We start from the raw sequence: 22,373 nt of genomic DNA on the forward strand, positions 1-22,373 counted from the left end.
TACTCTAGTTTTTATTTTTAATGATTGTTTCTTCATTTTCTTTCAGAACTCTTGATGTATCAGTGAGCTTTAACGGAGGAAAATCTGTCATCTCGAGTTCATTGATAGTCACAGCCACAGAATGCGTAAGTGAAAAGTTTGCATAAAGTTATCTTTTAAAAATAATTCTATCCAGAAATAGTTTATGGAACCTCAGTGTTGTTGCATACTACAATAAAGAAGGTATAAACAATCACACTGAGACCATTACAAGGAAAGATTTGTATAAAATTTATTTTAGGTTGTTTTGTTTTTTCCTTACCCTCCTTTAAAAGGAATTTTAAGATAGTATATATCTTATTTTGATATTTATAAAATTCAAAAGTCATATTTAAGATCAAAATAAGGTAGAAGAATGATTTCCAAATGAAGTATTTTTTTCTTAAAACATTTTTCTTAAACCATTAAACATGTAAATAGAATAATTTTTTTTCTGTTATGAAGGCTGCATTATAGTATCTAAGACATTTATCATATTTTTGAAATTATTAGTGCATCTTAATGAGTGAGCTTATTAATTTGTCCATTTTACTGTCCTTGTTTTCTCATAAGAGTATGGAATTTGATTTTTGTAGCTTGATAATATCTTAGTTTGAAACTATATTTTACTTGAGATGATTGATTTGCATTACCTAAGATGCAATATTTTGAAATATAAATTCCATTGATAAGACAGTATTTTCCTTATTTTGGAGGGTTTATGGAAAGTTGTGATATTAGATTGTTGAACATGAAAACAGAAAGAAATAAAAGAGACTGATCACATGGCTATTTTTTTATGAGTATATTTTCTTTGTAAAAAATGTATAAATCAAAGCAAAAATAAAAATTCCTGTCCTTCAAAAGACCAAAATCCCAAACCTAAACATTTTCTTACATCTTATGTTTTCATGGTTTTATATTTTGATCTTTTAATTTGAAAGACGTCCTTCCTTCAGAAGACAAAATAAAACAACTCACTATTATCTGTATAGAGACAGTTCTGTTTCTCATTGTAGGCAAACGTTCCAGGTTAAAAAGCAGCCATAGGGACCCTTGGGTGACTATTGAATTCCCTGGATAACTCTTTATCAACACCTTGTGTTTCTATTTTGAAAATAGCTAGTTTTTTCTTTTCCTTTTCCTCTGTAATTAATGTTGCAATTTGTAGTCTTGTGGATGTTGCAATTTGTAGGTTTGGTCCCTCAGGATGTGGTTGAGATTACAAACATTTGTGGTATATAGTTTCTCAGTGTTTAGCTACTGAGATGGCATTCTTTCTCCATCCTTCTTCCTATTCTGCACCTCCAGCTGTCTTTTTTCACCTCTCTTCTACGCAAGCAGGAAACCAAGTCTTTGTCTGTATCCTATAACCATGCATGATTTCATTGTGCAGGGATGCTGACGTTAAATGACTCATCTGGAATTTACAGGTTGTGTGCTTTAAGGAAGTCTTCCTAGGTCTTGCTAGTTCTCAGAAGAGCATAATAGGACTCAAGGTGATTTAAGAGTCAAGTGACTTCAGAAAAAGGGACATTGGTTGTGTCAGAAATGGACAGAGAGTGAAGGGGCAAGTTGTAGTTTTAAATAAGGGGTCACAGCAGTTTTCATTGAGAAGAGATTTGAGCAAAGAATTGAGGAAGGTGAGGGAGTGAGCCTTGAAGACCACCTAAGGGAGGAGTGTTTCATGCAGAAGGAGGGGCTAGAAGAAAGCCTAAGATGGGACTGTATCTGACAAGTTTAAAGAAGAGCAGGTGGCCAGTGTGTGGGAACAGAGGTAGCTGTGGGGAGTAGGAGTCTCAAGATGAGTAGGAGGGGGTGGAGAAAGGAGGACTGATCATGTAGGGTTTTGTAAGTCATTGTAAGGACTTGAAGTTTTCTTCTGAGTGAAACAGGGTGACATGTTTTAAAAAAATCATTCTGGCTGATGTGTAAAAATAGACTTTGCAGGTAGGGGCCAAAGTGGAAACATGGAGATCAATTGTGCGGCTATTTCAGAATCTAAGAGAGGGAACGGTGCCTGCACTAGGGAGATGGCAATGGAGATGTGGTTGGATTTGAATATACTTTAAAGGTGGAGTCCATGGGATGCCGAGACAGTGGGTGTGGCATTAGATATGGGTGTGAGAGGAAAATGTAAAGAATAGTTCCCAGCTTTTTCACCTGAGTAAGTAGAAGGATGAGTTGTCATCAGGTAGAGCAGTTTTTGGAAGAAGATGAGCAGTTCTGTTTTGGAAATGTTGAGTGAAAGATGTCCATTTTGTCATCTCAGTGGAAATGTCAGAAAGGCAGTTGAATATACAATCTGGAGTTCCAGAAAGAGGTCTGGGTTGGAGGTACACATTTGGGAGCTAATGTATGTAATGAAGTAGTCAACCAAATTCCACATGATTTTTACTGGGAAAAAAAAAAGTAGCTTTCAGGAAGTAGAGCAGGAAGGGAAAGAGTACCAGTATTTATAGAGGAACCAAGATAAACTGGGTCTTGGAAGGAGAGTAGGACTTAGGAAAGGAGAGAGGAGGGAAAAGCACTTTACAGATAAATAGCAAACAGAAATTGAGAGTAGATGTATTTGGTTGGAGTGAAAATAATGGAAGGAAAGCTTGGAAATAGGAAATTGAGACCAGATTATCAATTGCCTAAAAAACAAACAAACAGAGTTTAGAGTTCATCCTGCAGGTCTGTAGTTCCTAAACTCCAGTAAACAGAGATGTCAGTGTTGAAACGAAAGAAAGGAAAGAAAATCTCCCACATCCATAAGTCCCAAGGGCCAGACTGTGGGTCTCTCCTTGCTCCTGTGGTGCGAAAGCAGAGTATAAGCTCGGGCGGCCCAAGTCATGGCAGACAGGCATCTAGAAAATGTCTTCCCCTTTTTGAGTATTAGCTGAAAGGAGTGCAGCTGAAACGGTAACAAAAGGAGGCATTGTGCTTCCAGAAAAAAATCTCAAGAAAAAGTATTGCAATCGACAGTAGTAGCTGTTGACTTGAGCTCTAATGGCAAGGGTGGAGAGATTCAACCAGTAAGCATGTACGTTAGAGATAAAATTTTCCCAGAATATGGAGGCATCAAAGTAGCTCTGATGACAAGGATTATTTCTTCTTTAGAGGTGGTGACATTCTTGGAAAGTATGTAGACTGAACTAAGTCACTCTTGAAATGGCATCATGTGAAGCTGTCCATTCTACTGAAGTTCTGAAATCTTTCATCCTGTAAATAATTTCCATGTCTATCTTTTATAATAAACTAATGATATCCAAACTAAGAAAAACAAAGGAAAGGAAGTGGATTACATTTTTCATAATGCTAGATTTATTCAACTTGAAAGAATGCTTTTATTCTAAAATTGTTCTTTCTGCCATTTTAATTTTAAAATATCTTTTGATGGAGGAAAGAGTAACTATAATAACTCATTCAGTCCTTCCTTCCTTCTTTCGTTTTTTTTTCCCCTCTCCCTTCCTCCTTTTTCTTTCCTTCTCTCCTTCCCTCTGTGATAAAGAAAAATTGCACTGGACAAAGTTAAACAGGTAAGGAAGACTTTTCAAGACTGTTATAGTAGGAGAGAGAGACAACTCAACTGTGCTGAGACCAAGGGCCGGAGAGTTTTCAAGAGCTGAGGTGGAGGGAATGGCAGGCACTTCTATCTGCAAATTGGCCTTATGTGAAGGAAAAGAAATCTCTCTCCTCTCTTCCCGACAGAAGGTGGTGTTACAACTTGGGGCAAGGCACCAGCAAAGTTGGGCTCCTACACTCCCACAGAGACTAGGAGTAGGGGTGCCACCTTCTTCGATGACCACATTTCAAAGGGATGGCTCTCAGGTGGACAAAGACATTCCCCCTGGAAGCTGTAAAACTGGAAAGAGACTTTAGAGGAGATTTATTTACATTTCAAAGAGGCAAAGAAGGATTTTGCAGTTATAAGTTTTCTAAAGTAGATTCTCCAAAAAGAGAAGTCAGGAAGAAACTGTTTAAAGTTTAATCAAACTGAGGGAAAATGCAAGGCCTTCTTGGTCAATAGAATAAGTGGAGTGAAAAAGAGAAGAAATAGCTCAAGAAATGGGAAAGCCAGGACATTTACCATATTAAAAAGCCAAAGGAAGATAGAATTCCAACATGAAAAGAAGGCAGCATTAGGTGCCTCAGAGAAGTGAAGGAGAAAAGGTCAGAGGTCACAGTGACTTTGATGTTTCAGCCCAGGTTGATGATTTGTAGTCTTCTGTGTGAATTTTATTATTCCACTAATAAGTATAGAATAATAAATACTATAATCCACTTTATCATATTGATAATAATCATAGGATAATTCTTTCTTTCTCATTAAATTTACCAATTATTTTGTATTCAAACTCAAATAGCTAGTGTATAGTAGTAATATTACTATTTTATAGATATGAAAAGTGAGACTGGAGCTGATGAGATGTACCTGCTGATGTGTTCATTAAATATCTATTCAAAATAGAAGAGGACAGTGGGTAATATTGTGATACATACCCAGGCATTGTATTTAAGTGATATCCAGTCTCTCAGGCATATTTGGATGTGATACTTAGGGGAGATGCAGTTAGTAATATTACCCATTATAGGAGAATGCTTTTGGCTTTCATAGGTATTTGAAAGCCGCACAAAATAAAACACTATTATTTAGCAATTGATTAATCCTTGTGGAAATCTCACAAATAAAGAAGCCCTTCTCTGTGCTCTGAGCACATCCAGGCTCAGGCCTGATAAGGCACTTATGTCACTGGGCTGTAATTTCCTGTTTACTTCTGGGCCTCTCTCAGCTGTCTTGAGACGTTGATGGTAGGGCCTGACCTTGCTCACTGCGTCCCTCCCAGTGCTTGGTGCTTGCACAGGGCAGGTGCTCCAAAATCATTTGTTAGATGAATGAATGAAGTAGTTGTATATCCAGTTTAAAAGTGGGGAGACTAAGGTTTAGATTTAAGAGATTTAAGATTAGAGTGTGAGGAGGGTTTATCTTCAGGCAGTGCCTTGTCTTCGTCTATCTCAAGATCTAAATGTGCCTGTGCAAAATATGGTGAAGGAGGTCTTTTGTTCCCTCTTGGAACCACTGCTCTTCTTCTGACTCTTTTCGAATAATAATACCAAGAACATGTTTTCTGAGCATGAATTAAGTGCCAGACACTGTGCTAAGCACGATACGTGTGCTAAGCACTTTATGCCTTCGTGTCATACTCGCAGCTCAAGAGGAGGCTATTACTATTACCTTAATTTTACAGAAGAGAAGACTGAGGAACAGAGAGCCACCTCCAATCTTCAGTGCACATTTATGCAAACACGTTAGAAGGTGCTTCTTCTTTTAGGTGGACCCAACCCTTGGCAGGGTCCGTGGCTTGATGAGCAGAATAATCGCTGACTTCAGACCTCATTGCCCCTGAGAGAGGGGGAACTTGGAGCCTGGAGGCTATGGAGGTTAAATTACTTGCTCAGTTTCACAGTCAAGGAAATGCTAGAATTGAGACTTGAACCCGCCTGTCTTCCCCCCAGCCTGAAGACTTGTACAATCTCCTATTTGTAACAAGGTCTTAATTACCTTATAAGGGTTGGCAGATTTTTTCTATAAAAGGTGAGATAGTAAATATTTCAGGCTTTGGGGGCTATACATTTCTGTCACAACTTCATGCTTAACTCTGCCATTGTAGTGCAAAAGGAGCTATATACCTTATGTAAACAAATGGGTGTGGCTATGTTCAACAAAATTATGTACACTAAAATTTGAATTTCACGTAACATTTTTCTTTTCATTTTTTCAGCTATATAATAATGTAAAAAATAAAAAATTCTTAGCTTGCCAGGGGTCTTATGAAATAGATGAGTTAATTTGGTTTTTGGCCCATAGTTTGCCAATTCCTGATATGAGATATTCCAAGAGAATCCAGTAAATGAAATCATCACCTATTCCATGACTATTTTTTCTTTCCTTAACTCTAAGTTCATGGAAACAAAACTGTGGAGACCTAGTTCCCCTTTTCTGTGTCTGTTTTATTCTAAGGCGGTTGCTGTGATTAATTATCTCCTAGGTAGATTTCAACATGTTTTTCATGTAGTTTTGAAATTTTTGACTGATTCCTCTTGCCCATAATTGTTTTGCAAGTGCAGTGACTCTGATTTTCTATACTTCTATGATTCTCTTAGCTAGACTTTCACTTGTATTTGGCAGAGTAAAGGTTTTGATTATACATTATAACTTGCTTTAAATGAAGAAAAGAAAATTAAATGCAGACAAAGTTCAAAAATTAATTGTCCAGGATGACTAGAAAATATATTCCTTCTACCCTAACATCAAGCTCAAGGTTCTGGTATGCCCCTAGTTAATGCTTAAAAGAATTTTGGCTTCACGGCCTTGACCAGCATCTGGGATCTAAGCCTTCAACTAGACTCCTCAGTTAACTTGTCTTCATGGACGTTTGAAATGCTGCTTGTTCAGAACTGTGGCTAGGAAGAATTCATCTAACAAATGGCCAGTTGAAAGGTCATCCAATAAATGGGCATTAATCCAATGACCAATTCTCTGTAATAAAGAGAATTTTGGCTTTTCAGAAGTTTGTATTTCATGCCTTTTCTTAGTTTCTTCAGGTGCTAACAAGTCCCCTCAAACTCTGTGCTCCAGCCAAAGTTGTCTTTTTCTTGTTCTTACAAGAAGCCACTAATTCTGCCCCCACTCCCTCCCCAGGCTTTCTTAAACTTCCTCAAGGAGGTCGTCTCAGAACCTTAGTCCAAGTTAGTTCCCACTTTGACATGTTTCTGTTGTTCTCTCCTTCCATACTCCTCATATTTGTAATTATTTGTTCAAGGTTTGTCTCTCCAACTACCCATGGGCTTCATGAAGACTTGTCCAACATTATAAGTTTGGCACCTGTTTAACTGCCTAGTATTTAAAGAGAGGCATGCTTAAGCAGAAGTGAGAAGTTTTTAGTTTCCACCTATGATACTGATCTATGTGTAATCATATCTAGTTTCATCTGACTCTTAAGTCTGCAGTGTGCAGCATGGTATCTGCTCATAGGACTGAAGTCTATGTGTTTGACCTTTCCTTAATTTGTTTATAAGTTATGTGAACAATGAAATTATTTACTTTTCGTATCTGAAGTCTTTCATGTTCTGATAATGGCCCTGGCAAATCAAAACAAAGGAACTGGGAAAGCCTGGATTTGAATCCAGTTAACCGAGTGAATGTCTGGGACCAGGGCGTCCAGGGCTACATCTTGTACATTTATGGCAAGGTTGAGTTGCATTAAATTCTTTGCTTCTTCTGACCTGTTTTCCATCATGCTTAGCTTAAATCTGAGAAAGATTAGATCTGTAGGTCTTTAGAAAATGTGTATTCTCATTTTAATTTTATTGTAGACAAATCTTTGGAATCAGTTAAGATGAAAATATTTTCATACTAAATGTATATTTGCATCTGGAAGTACATAGTGTTGTGTCAATGTTCCTAAAAGAGGGATTTTCTGAGGGAAAATCAAGAATTTTAACTGCCTATAACAGCCAGCCCATCTACTTTATATTATATCAGTATGATTTGCCAGATTTCCTGCTCATGACACATTCGTAGAAAGAAAAAACTAACCACTCAGTTTTTAGTAGATTCATACCCTCTAGTTGCATATGCTTATTTCTGAACACAAGGTTTGAATTCTAAGAAAAGGGGAAAACAAATGTTCATAGAACCCTTTTGCAAGTTGTATAGCACAGCCAAATGGTGAACCATTTCCATGAGTGCTGTGGCTAGATCCTCATGTGGAAAGGTCTAGTGGGGAATGTTTTATTCACTTTGTACATGAACAGTCACAGATTGGGGGTATCTTATATATGGCCTGATATTTGAAGGTGGGATCATGAATTTATACATTTGACAACATTTCTTTCATAGACTGACACAGTTTTCTATGTATGTCTTTGATGTTCTTTTCCTATTATATTCCTGTTTGCCTAGATTTTAGACCTTGGCATGATCAAGACTGTAGAAAGTTGTATGAGTTGTTCATGAATGTTTAGAATTCTGTGTAGAAAGATGCACTTTGAGTATTTTCCTAAGAAGCCTGATGTATGAGCTGAATTGTTTTCTTTGGTTCTAAGAACAGAGAGCTTAGATATTTGCCTGGAGAATTTCTATGAAGTATTTATCTTCTCTCTGTCTCTGTCTCTGTGTCTGTCAGTCTCTCTGTCCCTCTCTGTCTCATACACACACACACACACACACACACACACAGAACTATGTGCAAGAAGCTGACTTAGATGTTTAGCATACATCAATAATCAAATGTTGAGCTTACATTTTCATTCTATCAAACTACATCAAGAAGTTGCTAGATAAGTCCGCGTCTTTTTATTTCTTACATTTTAAATTAATTCTTTATGGTAAATATCATGTACTAGCATCTTCGAGTGCCTTAAGAATGGTTTAATAGTAAATGGTAGAGCACTATGAAGATAGTGTCTGTGTGAAGTTTTTGTAGTTATTTTCGTTGTCTTCTGAAAGATAAATGAAATGAAATGATCGAGGATTCTAAGTGATGCTTTGGCAGTGTCTGTTTTGGTTAATTTGCAGCCTCAGCTACATAGATAGCTTATATGGTTATTCCCTCTTACATCCAGATGCAAAATTAGAAATCAAGGGCTAGCTTAGTTGTTTATGTGTACTTGATTCTTAATCTTTTCCTGGAAATTTCTGAAATTAATAAATGTTTTATGGTGTATGCTGCTCTGAGAATTATTTTGAAAGTTATTTTTTGGTGGATTTAGTAAAACTGAAAGGCTGCTAGTAATCAATATCTTTGAAAACTGATTTTGTTTTGAGATAGTTTCCAAGCTACTATATGGTAATCTTTTTCTTTTTTTTCCATTGTGATAATAACAGATGGTATAGGGAAACCATACACATTTCAAGATTTTTCTGATTAGCTAAACCAAGTATATTTTGCTAACACTTCCTTGCTAATAATTTTGAAAACTACCTTCTCTTCTTTTTTCAGTTATTTACAAATAACTATTTGCATAAAGATTATTGTCTCTTTCTGTGCATAGGTCATTATATGTTACACTTCAAATTCTATTATAAAACGTTCTAATTAAATACTACTACCATTGTTGCTTAAACATCGGAAAGTCTGTTAGTTTTGATCAATCCCAACATTTCCCAAAGTAGATTCTGGGAATCCTAGTTCTGTAGAATATTAAAAATGTTATGAGATGGGCTGGCCCCATGGGCTAGTGGTCACGTTTGGTGCACTCTGTTTCGGTGGCCCGGGTTCAGTTCCTGGATATGGACCTACACCATTCATCAGTGGCCATGCTGTGGCAGCAACCCACATAGAAAATCTGGTTTGACATTATTATGCTTTCTGTATTACTTTCTGGAGTTTCCTTAAAAATATGTATATATTTGGGATTTGACCATAAGCTTTGCTGACTGCTCTGTTTTTGTCTCCTGCCTCCTCTAGTCAAATGGGATTGCAGCCCTCATTGCTATTTTGGTGTTACTGTTGCTCCTGGCCATCGGTTTGATGTGGTGGTTTTGGCCCCTTTGCTGCAAAGTGGTGAGTAAGAAGGATTTGCAACTCTACTCTTTTTTTTTAATGAGTGAGATGTAAAGTAAGACCTGAAATGTGAATCAGTACCACATTGTTCAACAACAGCAAAGTTTCCATTAGCAAAGCGAATTTTAATAGTTTTCATCACTGTAATAAATTCTAGAAAACATGCACGCCAATAAATGTTTATTATAAAACTTCATCTAAAAAACATTTCAAAATCAGATTTGGGGGACGAGGGAGACGTAAAAGGAATAAAGGGTTTTCCACTCAAGTACAAAAGAATTTCAAGTAAATTGAATGATATTTTCTGCTGGATTCATTGGGAGATGTTGATAACCTACCAGGGGTTTTTTTTTCAGTGCTCATTGAATCTTTCGCTGTTACCTCTTTGAAGGGTCTACTATTTCAGACCTTCTCTATTTGCCTCTCAGTAAAGCATTTTAGAAATGTCATGTGCAAAAGTGAGGGTATCTGTTACAGTGAGTGTGAAGTTATGACAGTTGGTTTCAGTTTGTGTCATTTTTCATGTTTGAGTAAAACCTCTGGAAGAACATGGTTTATATTAGTTTTCTATTGCTACTGTAAGCCACATATTTGGTGGCTTAAAGCAACACAAATGTATTGTCTCACAGTTATTTAGTCACAGATCCAAGATGGGTCTCACTGGGCTAAATGAGACTAAAAGGTATTGGCAGGGATACATTCCCCTCTTAACTCTCCAGAGGAGAATCTGTTCCCTTGCCTTGTCCAGCTTCTAGAGGCTACCCACATTCCGTGCCTCGTGGGCCCCTCCCTCCATCTTCAAAGCCAGCAAGCTTGCATCTCTTTGACCACTCTTCTGTAGTCACATCTCCCTCTGACTCTTGAACCTAGCTGGGAAAGTGTCTCCAAGGTTAAGGAACCATGTGATAAGGTTGGACCTTCCTGTGCAATCCAGGGTAATCTCCTATCTCAAGGTCCTTAACTTTATCACATCTGCAAAGTCCTCTTTGCCTGTAAGGCAGTTTATTCATAGGTCTAGGAAATTAGGGTGTGGACATCTTTGTGGGGCCATTAGTCTGCCTATCAACGGGTGGCACGTTGAGTAATAAATTTCAGCACATTTCAAGCAATCCAACTTGGACCGTTCAGGTTTCATAGAAAAGATTGTCCTGAAGAAGAACTCACTCAAAGCATACCTACTACTTATTTTGATAGTATTCCTTTTATTATCAGCACATCGTGGAGAACTTCATATTCTGTGGATCACAGAACAGTGCTTTACATAGTATTTCTAGACTGCCTTTTTCCTCCTCACCTTGGCTGGCTGATTTCAGCCTCCTTGCCACTTCAGGCAGGCCTTTGATTGAGACTCCTGCATTTATTATTAATGATACTTCAGTCTGCTTTCATGAGGCAACTTTACAATCCTTTATCTCCGAGCAGTTGGCCCACGGAGGAGGCACAGAATTAACTCAGACAACAGTAGAGACAAGAAGCATCCTGTCTCTTTGCTGAACTAATCAGTTTCCTGCCACAGCAATTTATGCTCAAACGGTTTCCTGTTACAATCTTGATTATTCTAGATATGGCTATTTCAGGGGGGCTCACATTCTCGAGACTCAAATTAAAAAGCAAAAACGTGCCTTAATGTGATCTGTGCTCCTTGGTTTTTTAATTTAAACTCGGCAGTGGTGGATTTCCTTCCTTCATTACTTTGCAGTTTCATTTATTATTGATCAGAGGGCTTGAAAGTGTCAATGTATATGCCTTTTTTAAAGACACATGCGGAAACTGAAATGGGCTTCATTGGGAGATTGCTAGATGTGCTCAAATACAGGTCTTGACCATCATTTTGGATGTTATGGAGAAGATTCCATCATCAGGTGGTAAGAATAGCTATGTTCCAATCCTGGGACTCTGCAGTTTTCAAATCACGGAGTCTATTTCTTTATGTAAGGTATAGAGGGGCCCCTTAAAGGTGTGTTTTCAGCATGTCAGGAGGGCTTCCTATCCTCAGGAATATCATGAATGCTTACTAATTTATGCAGCTTATTTAATAGAGAGAACCACCTTTATTGTACATTTAGAACTATAAATAAAAGAGTGGCTGGCCCTGACTGTGAACTTATTTTTATACCTACGTATAAATGAATCACAGTGAACAAATGTTTCCTAAAGTAGGTTTAAAAGCAGGGAGAAAGGAGAGGCAAAATTCTGTGTTCAGCCCTTGGCAACCTAATATGTGCTAGCCCTGTGCTAGGAACTGGGGGTACAAAAAATGACTATAATGTGATATGGAAACTCACATTTTAATATGGAAACACAGAAATGTGGTCAAAATGTAAATGGCAGTTCACGAGTGCCCCAGTGGCAACATGTGCAAAGAACAGTAAGAACATAAAGGAGGAGAGATTTGCTAGAGGGATTGTTTCAGAGAAACCAGACTGAGCTGATGACTCCAAACCGAGTTTTGAATAATGAATAAGATGTTGGCAATTGATGGGGGACGTTTCAGATGAAGTGTGTGTGCAGTTGTAAGTTACCATGGCGTGCTTTGGGAAGTGCTAGGCCGAGGCTTACCCAGCATGCCAGGGGAAGGGAGCAGTGAAAGATGACTTGGGATTTAGGCATTAGCGCCATAAGGGAGGGCCTCTTCTGTCTTTTAGGAAGTCTGAAGTACCTCAGGGGTGGTGGGAAGCTGCTGGAGAGACCTGATCAATATAATCCCCTGAAAGAAGCTTTCCTTGCTTTACCATGGTGCTGAGGTCTGGTCCTAGTGGTGATTAAGTCTGTATCCAAGTGAGTTCTGTCGACAATTGAGTGGAAAGCCAGTGACAGAGCGCACCTTAGATGTGGCTGGAGCCAAAGTGTCTCCAACAAAGTGTGGAGAGGCGGAGTACAATATGGAAGCTACATGAGCTAGAGAAAAACGAAGAGGTGATCTGAAAAGAAGGGGCAAAGGAGACCAGAACCTCGTGAACAAAAAAGATCTTAAGTGTACCAGAGGGTGTTGTAGCATGATGGCAGGGTATTTGTTTTATTTTGTTCCTTTTAGACAATATATGTGTGCAATGCTGGTACTAAACTATGGTTAGTTAAATAATTCTTAGCAGCATTTAATTATTAGGGGTCAGTGTGACTATCGTTACTAGTAATACTACTTTTTAATGGGAAATGAAATGCATTTATTTCAGTTTGGTGATGTACAAATTTCTTTTTGTCTGAGTGTGTTGTAAGTACTGGAGGCAAATATTTAAATCTAATCTTTCAACTGAAACATGACTAAATAGCTTAAAATGTCTGTTCTCAGGCACATTTAGATTATGTCAGTGATCCACCTCCTTGGGAATCATATGCTCAAGAGCTCTTATCAAAATAGAAAGCCTGGGAAAAAAGCCCTGAACAGAGGCACCAATATCTGTCACATATTCTTCATTCAATCATTTCACATTTTATGAAAATATATTATGAACTAATTCATTCATTGTTCAGAGATTAAAATTTCACACGTATCTAATCAATGACTCAGAAATGACAGTGTTGCTTATATTATATACTTATATTTTCTGCCCCAGATATCCAAAGGCTTTCAGAGCAATGGCCATCAGATTTCCAATGGTGGTGACTTTCCCTGAGGGGAGAGGGCTGGGTGAATGAGACATCTCCAGGGGTTAATGCCCTTTGGAAAAGCATCCTGTGGTAGGCTGAATAATGGTCCCTAAAGATATCCAGACCTTAATTCCTGGAAACTGTGAATGTTATCTTATATGGCAAAAGGGACTTTGCAGATGTGATTAAATTGAGACTCTTGAGATAGAGAGATTATCCAGGATGACTTGGATGGGCTCTAAATGTAATCACAAGTGTCCTTGTAAGAGGGAGACAAGGTAGATTAGACTGCAGAAGGGAAGAAGGCAGTGTGACCATGGAGGCAGAGACTGGAGTGATGCAGCTACTAGCTGGAGGATGCTCACTGTCACCAGGAGCTGGGAGAGGCAAGGAACAGATACAGCCTGGGGGCCTGCAGAAGGAACCAGCTCTGCCAACCCCTGATGTTAGCCTTGTAAGATTAGTTTGGCCTCCTGACCTCAGAACTGTAAGAAAATTAATTTCTGTTGTTTTCAGCCACTAAATTTATGCTAATGTCTTACAGCAGCATTAAGAAACTAATATATTCCTCAAATGATTCTGATACTCCCCAGGGTTAAGAATCACTGCTTAGGGCTATTGATTTTGGGAATTCTTATGTAACGTGTTTTCAGATCAACTCATTACAAAACTTGTTCATGGGGTACAAGAGGTTGTAAGATGGGAGACAAGGAAATATTCTTCAAAATGTTTGCAATAGTTCCAAGGCTAGTTAAATCAATACACATTTTTTAAAACTGGAATTATCATTTTGTTTTGAGTAAGTTAAGTAAATATGCATAATGCTTTATATACTGTGTAGAATTTACTTACTGTTTTGGAGTGATAAGGAATTTTTGGAAGAAATAAGTTTCTAATTTTCAGAAGTATCCAAAGAGTGTATGTTATTAGAACCATTTGACGTCAGCGGTCCATGGACAACTTTCTCAGGGTGCTTGTTATTTGCTAGAAGAGGCCAGTACAGTCTCATTCACATTCAGATATTGAACCCTTGAATCTTCTGAAAGCTAGAAATTGACCTTTTTACTCTGCAGGGAACAGCAAAGAACTTGAACATTTAACTAAATACTGTCAGTGAAACTACGACATATACCTCGTTAGCTGTACCAATTTGATATCAGGAACAAGAAACATATGAAAGTCATAAATATCCCCTCTAGAATACTTTATATTAAAATTTTAGCCAAAATCCTTAAAAAATGACTTTGTCAGGTTAGAAAGTAGTATTTTTTTGGTGATACTTAAATGAAATTATGATTAAACAATTATTTATGTGATTATTTGTTGAATATTTCTCTCACTTTATAGTCTAATAATTTCATGAAGGCAAGTACTGTGTGTGTTTTACCCATCACTGTAAACCAGGCATGCTGTATAGTAAACACTTATCCTTCTTGAACCATCTAAATTCTTAAAATTGAGATACTTGATATCTCTTTACCTGGAAGACAACTTCAAAATAGGATAACTTGTTGCTAGTTTTAATCAAAATTCTACCAACTATGGGGAAGTATTGTTGCATGAAGGGATTCATGGTACAATCTTAGTTCTTTGTATGATTTTCATTGCCTTTATTCAAAATGTGTCCCTTATAATGTATAGACAATAGAAAATGTGGCCTTTGTAATTCCACTCAAAAGGAACTAAGATACAATTATATAAGAATTTTCAATTGTAATAAAACTCTGAAGTAGAAGCAATTTAGCTTTTGTCTAGTTGCTTCTACATGTACTCCACAGGGAATTCTAACGTGAGGATTCTGAACTTGAATGGAAAAGAAAATCTTTATCTTCACTTCTAACTGAAATTTGTCATTTCCTTCACTTAAGAATGTAGGCTACTGTCCACAGAAGTATCAGCAGTTCTGAAGACTTTGTTGCCAATCATAATCACGGATATTCTGTATTTCATTTATAGTTGCTCAGATATTTTGAAATATCTTTTACACATATCACTACCTCAAAATTATGATTGATCCTAGACTTACTATTATATCTCATTATTTACTGATATAATCAACAAGTACATATTTCTATATCACAGACTTGGGTTTTTTCTAACAGATTTAATAATTAGATTTCAATATAATTGGGTTCCTTTAAATCTGTATATTTTAATTTAGCTTAATTATTCTGGGAAGGGGTCCATTAGTTCACCAGATTGCCAAAGGGGGGCATAGAATAAAAAAAGGTTATGGAAATATCTGGCTACCCAGGATGCTTTTAAGATGAGACCATTTTAAATTTTTCAGTTCATTTTAACGAGCATTTTCAAGGATAAAGGAGAGAGATGATGTCATTTAAAATGTGGCAGAATAGTGTCCTCTGTGTACCTGGTCCTTCCATGACAAATAGAAATCGAAACCAATGATATTTGGAGAACTAGTAATAATCATAATGAAAGAGCCCTCACGCAAAGCTGAAATTTTCAGGCACAACCATTAGTGAATTATAGAGTATGTTGAGTTTGCAAACTATTCCATAAGGGGAAAAGTTCTCATTTGTGTAGGAAGTTATTTCTCACTATCTGTTAAGTATTCATATTCTGTTAAGACTCTTATTCTGTTCCTTGAGTATCCTCACATCCATCCTTCACAACTACTTTTCTTTAACAAAGACATCAGCAGGATCCTTCCTTTTTCCTTAAATTAAAAAAGGGGTCAGGAGAGGTTAAAAAAAAACTTAGCATGTATTGAATCATAAGTGAGATATCAGGAAATATGGATGTTTTCATCATTGCTTAGCTTAGAAGATATGTTGAGTTTGTAGCAGGTTTTTTTGTCATCTGGATGGCAGAAATGACAGTCCTATAGTTGCTTCATTTGGAATAACCAGACACTCCACTGAATTACAGATGTAAGGCTAATGAGGTGGCAAACAAAGGCTTTCTGGAGTGTTGTCAATTAGAGTGTGTTATACAGCTGCAAATAAATATCTGAATACGCTGGAAATGATAAATCTTCACTTCGCTCCAGTGTCCTTGGCCAAAGTTCTCCATGCTCCAGGGAAAACTGCAAGCTCATTCTTCCTTAGTACATTTAAGACATTACATAAAGACCTCATAAATCTTAATTTAAAAAGCCATTTTAAAAAATTATCTTTTAAAACCCAATTTGCTTATAAGTAAGTTGAGCTTTTGTGATGAGGATATATCTGACTGGAGCTCTATAGAATCATTTTCTTAGCCAGCAACAGCTGTGCTGTTCTTTCTAAATAGTAATAATGCTTCTACACGGCACTTGTTTTTTATTGTTGAGGAGGGCTCTTAGTGCCTTTATTGAGTTACTTTGCAGCCCGATTTTTTTTTTCTTTGGAATGCACAATAAAACAGAAGTAATTTAAATTTTAATATGCCTTCCTTGCACCATTAATTAAAATGATTTATGTTTGGTTGCCTCCTAGAAACAGAGTGTGATGTTAGTTCTTATTGCTTCCATGGTGATGTTTTCCAACAGAGCAGCATTTACAAAACAGGGTATCAAACTCTTCCTGGTCTTAGTTTATTTGCTTTGACAGCAGCATTTTACTTAACTCCTGGCAGAATACGTTCTCACACTGCTCTTCCCAGACCTCCTTTGGCATTTTAAATTATATTTATTGTCCGACTTCCCACCAGTTATTTATTCGTTCAAAGTAAGAATCTTTGAACATTGATGAGTCTGTCAAGGCGGAAAGGAAAGGGAGGATGAGATAACCCAGACCCTATTTTGTTCTGGATGTTGAAAGCATCTGACTTTGTGGGATTCAGAAGAGGACTTTCCAGATACTCACGTAAGACAACTTTGTGTTGAGGAAAGGCACTACACTTGCTCTCTGATCTTATCAAAAAGAAAAAGGAAAATGAAAGGAAGACCCACATATATTTTAAACAAATTTTTGTAAACAGTAAGAATGGTTTCTCTATTGTCTGTGGGCTCTTAGGCACTTAGATGACATCGCTGATAAATTGGGCATTTGCTTTTGTCACTGGCAGGAGTCAGTTCTGAAATACTAGTTGATGTACGGTCGTTGTATAGTATCTTTAAAAAAAAAAAAAAATCCAAGGCAGTTCACTGTTGACAGTTCTTTTCACTCTTTTCTGAATATCGGAACATATGATTGCATCAAGCTGGCTGCAGGCTCCAGTGCTGACATTTTCTAGCGCAAAGAATGCCCACATCACTCGAACATTTGAAAAGTGTTAATGAGCAGATCAAAAGGACTGTTGCCTCAAGCAGCTAACTTTTTTTTAAACAAATCGGCTCTCCTCCAAACTGAAATCTTCATTCTAGCAGCTAAGTAGATGAGATGTAATCCTCCCTGATGATGGTAATAACAAATGAAAAAAAAAATTGGAGAAGAATCAAACTCTGCATACGGTTCATAAAGTGGTGAAAGTGTTTTCCAGAATCTTCAATACAGAGCTGAAGGATGCTAAGTGGAAAAAATCCTGGCAACTAGGCAATATTATGCCTTTTAAAATCTGCAAATTCTCATAAAATATGGTGCATATAAATACATCCTTTTCTGAAATGAATGTGTTCTTGCACTATTTAATACGAGAATGGGATTCTCATGACTGTTATTTTTAATGTATTTGGACTAACAGTAAGGTTTCCTTTTCTCCTGCACTAGTTTTATTGAAATGTAGGGATATCAGCTGGACACAGATTTTTGCCATTTTTGGCTTTTGGACTGAATGGCTTCAGGTTATTTTCATCTTCCTTTGTTACTTATGAGGTTGTGTGGTAGGGTAGAGAGAAGGAGCATTTTGAAATGTCACACAAAAAAACATTATTTCCTATTCCAATATTTCTAGGGCAGTGATGTTGGGCATATGAATTCACATGTCATATCTCTCTAAAACAGGGATGATAACCTCTCTCACACACAGTTACCATAAAAATTAAGCTATAGCTATCTTTCTGTCTATTTATCCATTCATCCATCTGTCCATCCATGCATCCTAACAAGTAACAATTACTCAACAAATCTTAAGTCTTTTCTTTTGTACCCTTTCCCTTTGTGGTTCAAACCTTATTTTAAAAGGACGTCATGTGGCAGAAGAAGTTGAACTCAGAGTTTGGAGGTAGATGGACTTGGGTCCTGGGTTTGAATTCTAATTCTAAAGTTTTCTGTTTGTATATCCTTGGGCAAGTTATTAAGGTTATAGCCTCCCTCTCCTTATATTTAAAATGGAGATAAGCGTAGTAATTGCACAGGGTGATTATGAAAATAAGAGAAATATACAGTGTGTGGCATATGGCAGCACCAAGAAAGGGTGGTTATTGTTAACAGTGATAACAGCACACAGATGAGCCTTATCCTGCTTCAATTTTCTGATGGTGCTGTTACTTGTTGTGATGGTGCTTGTGTCTCTTAATTTAACACATCAAAATTTGATTCAGGTAGAGTTTTAAGGGCTTTGTTTCCATCATTAACAATGTAGAAATATACTTGCCAGGATTTCAAAATCACTTTAAATTTATAATAAGTCATGCATTTAGTCATATATTAGATTAATGAGACATTATTGGAAAAACAAACCCTAATGTTCTTTTCCAGAATAAGGTGAATACAAATAGGTATAGACATACAGCCTACTTAGTTATGGAAAGGCACAGAAGCAAAAAACCTGGTGGAAATATTGTGATATGTATTTTGTTTTAGTGTTCTATTAGAATTTTCATGTTGGAAAGGGCCTACAATTAATCGAATTTATTTCCCAGATGAAGAAACTTAGGATGGTCTTACATCTTCCCATCTGCCATTGAGTTCATTTGTTCTCTGGCTTTATTGGTTGAAAGAGAAATTTGATGCTTCAGTTTCTTTGGAAGTAGCAATATTTTAGTTTCATGGAAATCTATCTCTGTTTATTATTTATATATATATTTTTTCCTCAATATTTTTCTTATAAATTTAGAAGTTGGCTATGAGCCTGTGTGAATATTCTCAGCCAGTTCCTTCAGCTCACTTTCAATCATACTTTTAGTACCTGCTGTTTGTAGAGCACTTTATTAGGCACCGTGATATTTGTAAAGAAGGAGAAATGATTATTGCCCTTAAGAAATCTACACTCTTAAGGGATAACTGAAAAATTCCAAAATAAACATATAAACTCAAGTTAATGAAGCATGAATTGTTCGACTGTGCAGCAGCTATATTTTTAGAAGTTTTAAAGCTTGTAGATAAAGCAATGGAAAGTTGGTGGACTACTCTGTGATGGCTGGATGGGACTTAACATAGAAATGGTCATTTTATTTGTAGTAAGCAAAGGGATCTTCAGTCAGCCTGGAGTAGAGGTGCATGTAGGGGGATGTTTGTAGATAGGATGTTAGGGCAGCACTAGACCATGCTAAGGCATTTGAACAATGAGAATAGAAGAGCTGGCTCTTGTAGATGTATGAAGAAGGAGCTTTGGTTTGCCAGGTTGTGGCTTATGATAACAGATAAAGGGTCTCTGATAAGGAGAAAGAATGCAAAGATGCCTCTCATTATCCTGTTGTGAGTGTGTCAGCAGTGGTCATATGAGGATTTTATATTCAAACTCAGTTTGCTCATATCAATGCTAAAACTAGATGCTATGCAGGATAATGAGTACGACATAAAAAAGAAAGAGTCATGGAGAGGGATGTTCAGTAATTCTCAGAAGGATATAATGTTGAACAGGGCTGGGGATACTATTTATGTCCTTATAAATTTATATACCAATGCAAGATGTACAGGTAATAAGCAGAGTAAATTTGAACTTCTCACAAAGAAGTGAAAGTGAGTTCAGATGCATTATACTCATTCTTAGGGGAATGAAAGAGGTACCTTGGTCTTTTTCTAGTAAGGGAACTCTAGAAAGAACTTTATGGTAATTTGCAAAACTAAGAGTAGAAGCATGATTTCTAGGGTTCTTCCAATAAAATTCACTAATTTATTGATTTCACCTGTGGTCACTGGAACCATCGATCCATTTTGACCAAAGAAATGATTGATTAAGCTTCTGTTAGAAAAATATTGACGTGGCTACATAGGTTAGAATGAGGGATGGGTTAGAGATAAGACAGGAGATAAGAGCTAGATGTCTAATTTAACTACAAGTAGAGCATGTAAACATTGGTGCCCAAAAAAGCTATGGTAATTATAGACTATCAATCAATAGTATCAATATGTTATTAATTAAAATGCATAGAATGGGAGTGAGCACTGCTGGGGGTGCATCTATTTTGTCTGAGCACCATTCATTTAATTATAATGGCTTGGCCACACTTAAAATGCTATTATCAGTTCTGGAAAACACACTTTGAGATATTGATCAAATGAATATATACTAAGGAAATTGACCAAGACATAATATAACTCAGAAAGTAAATAACTTAGAACAATTACATGAAAAATGGTTGCGATGTTTAGCTTTCAGATGAGTAGCCTCAGTAGATATGTGGTTATCATCCTAGTATTCAAAAATAGGAACTGCTCTCTTCTGGAAGAAAAATTAGTTGTGTGTGTGTGTTTCCACACTCTAGGATCAGGACTAAAGAGTGGAAACTACAGAGAGGGAAGCTTTGGCTTCATTTGTGGGAAAAACTTTCAAGTGATTTGAGTTCCTTGCCAATGGAATGAATTGCTTTGTGAGTTAGCAAATTTCTCTTTATTGCAGAAATTCAAACATAGTTGGACTACAGCTAGGTGAGAAGATTTTAGAATATTGACGTTTTGGTTGAATGTGCATTGGAGAAGTTGAAAAATGTTGTACTAGATATTTTTAAGGTCCAGAGAATCTTTGAGTTTATGAGTTTTAGGTGGTGATAGTGGGAATGGAATGCAAAGAATCCTTCCTTCTTCCCTTGTTCCTTCCTGCCTGCCTTCCTTCCTTATTCCTTTTCTCCCGTTGTCCTTTCTTCCCTCCTTTTTTCCCTTTCTCACTTTCCTCCGTTTCCTCTTTTCCTAACTTCCCTTTCTTCCTTCCTTCCATCTTCTTTACAAAATAGAAAATCTTTTTTGTGCTAGATACCTTATTAAATACTGAAAATACAGTGAGGAGCAAAGCAGACATAACCCTGTCTTCATGGAAGTTATAGTTTTTTGGAGCTAGATAAAGTTATCAACTCTGATCAGTGCTAGAGAAGAACAAATAGGCATCCGTGCATATCAAGGGAATCTGAACTTCTCTGGGAAGATTGGGGGAATTCATGGTTGTGGGGGGTGGTGGGGGGAAGAAGAGAGAGAGAGAAAAGGAGAGAAATATTTCATAGAGTCTATTGGACATGGTAAATGATTTAGGGAAGTCATTTAGAAATGAGGAAGAAATTATAGATTATGAGAAAAATGTGAGGCTGCAACTAGAGTGATTTACTTGAAAGAAACAGGAAAGACAGGAAGAAGAGTTGGCTTATAAATGGAGATGGTTAGGTTGGTTTTGACCATGTTGAGTGTGAAATGTTGATCTGCTTTTCATTGATTGATTTTGGACAAGCAGGTTGATAATTATATGAGTTGCTTCCTTTTTATAAAGGAAATGCACCTATAGCGTGACAACCTTAACTTTATTTTATTTTACTACAGTATTATTTTAAATCTTAATCCTCCAATGGCATTTATTTCTGGGCTAACTGGAAAAATTCACAGATTTCTATCCTTCAAAATTACTAAAAAAGAACTGAACTTTTATGTTTGTTGATAAAATTGAGTTAATTTTTGTTCTTGTTATTCACTTGACAAATGAAGCTAATAATATATGCATATCATAAAGATAAAATGAATGAATGTGTTTGAAGGAATTTAGTGAATCGTTAGGTGCTTGTTATCTACTGCTGCCTAACAAATGACTCCACAACTTAGTGTCTTCAAACAAGTTGGTGTCTTCACGGTTCTGTGGACACTGGCTCAGCTAAGACACTCTCACTCTGGGGTTCTCTCAGGTGACTGCCATCAGATGGCAGCTTGACTGGAGTCATCAGAAAGCTCAACAGCCCTTGATGTCTGAGAGAGATTCTTCTCTCAGATGTATGGCACCTCAGCTGGGATGGCTGACATAGCTGGGGGCTGGCCAGATACCTCTTTCTCATCACCCAGACTTTCCGTAAGGGCTTCCTTACAGCTTCATGGTCTCAGGGTAGACTTCTGACATGACAGTAGGCTTCCTCCAGAGTGACACTTCCAACTGTGTCAGGGGAAGTGGAAAAGCTTCTTCCTGACCTAGCTTGAG

The 22,373-nt window shown here is 37.0% G+C and overlaps 1 protein-coding gene across 1 annotated transcript in view; it reads left to right on the top strand.

Annotated features, from left to right (window-relative positions):
- The window catches only part of ANTXR2 (ANTXR cell adhesion molecule 2), a 135,811-nt gene that overhangs the window by 51,263 nt on the left and 62,175 nt on the right, over positions 1–22,373 (top strand). Inside the window, exons 11-12 of the mRNA XM_046656705.1 lie at positions 47–125; positions 9,477–9,572. Coding sequence (XP_046512661.1) covers positions 47–125; positions 9,477–9,572 — 175 coding nt within the window. The remainder of the gene's footprint in view (positions 1–46; positions 126–9,476; positions 9,573–22,373) is intronic.

This window comes from Equus quagga, chromosome 3 (assembly GCF_021613505.1).
Source record: "Equus quagga isolate Etosha38 chromosome 3, UCLA_HA_Equagga_1.0, whole genome shotgun sequence".
NCBI lineage: Eukaryota > Metazoa > Chordata > Mammalia > Perissodactyla > Equidae > Equus > Equus quagga.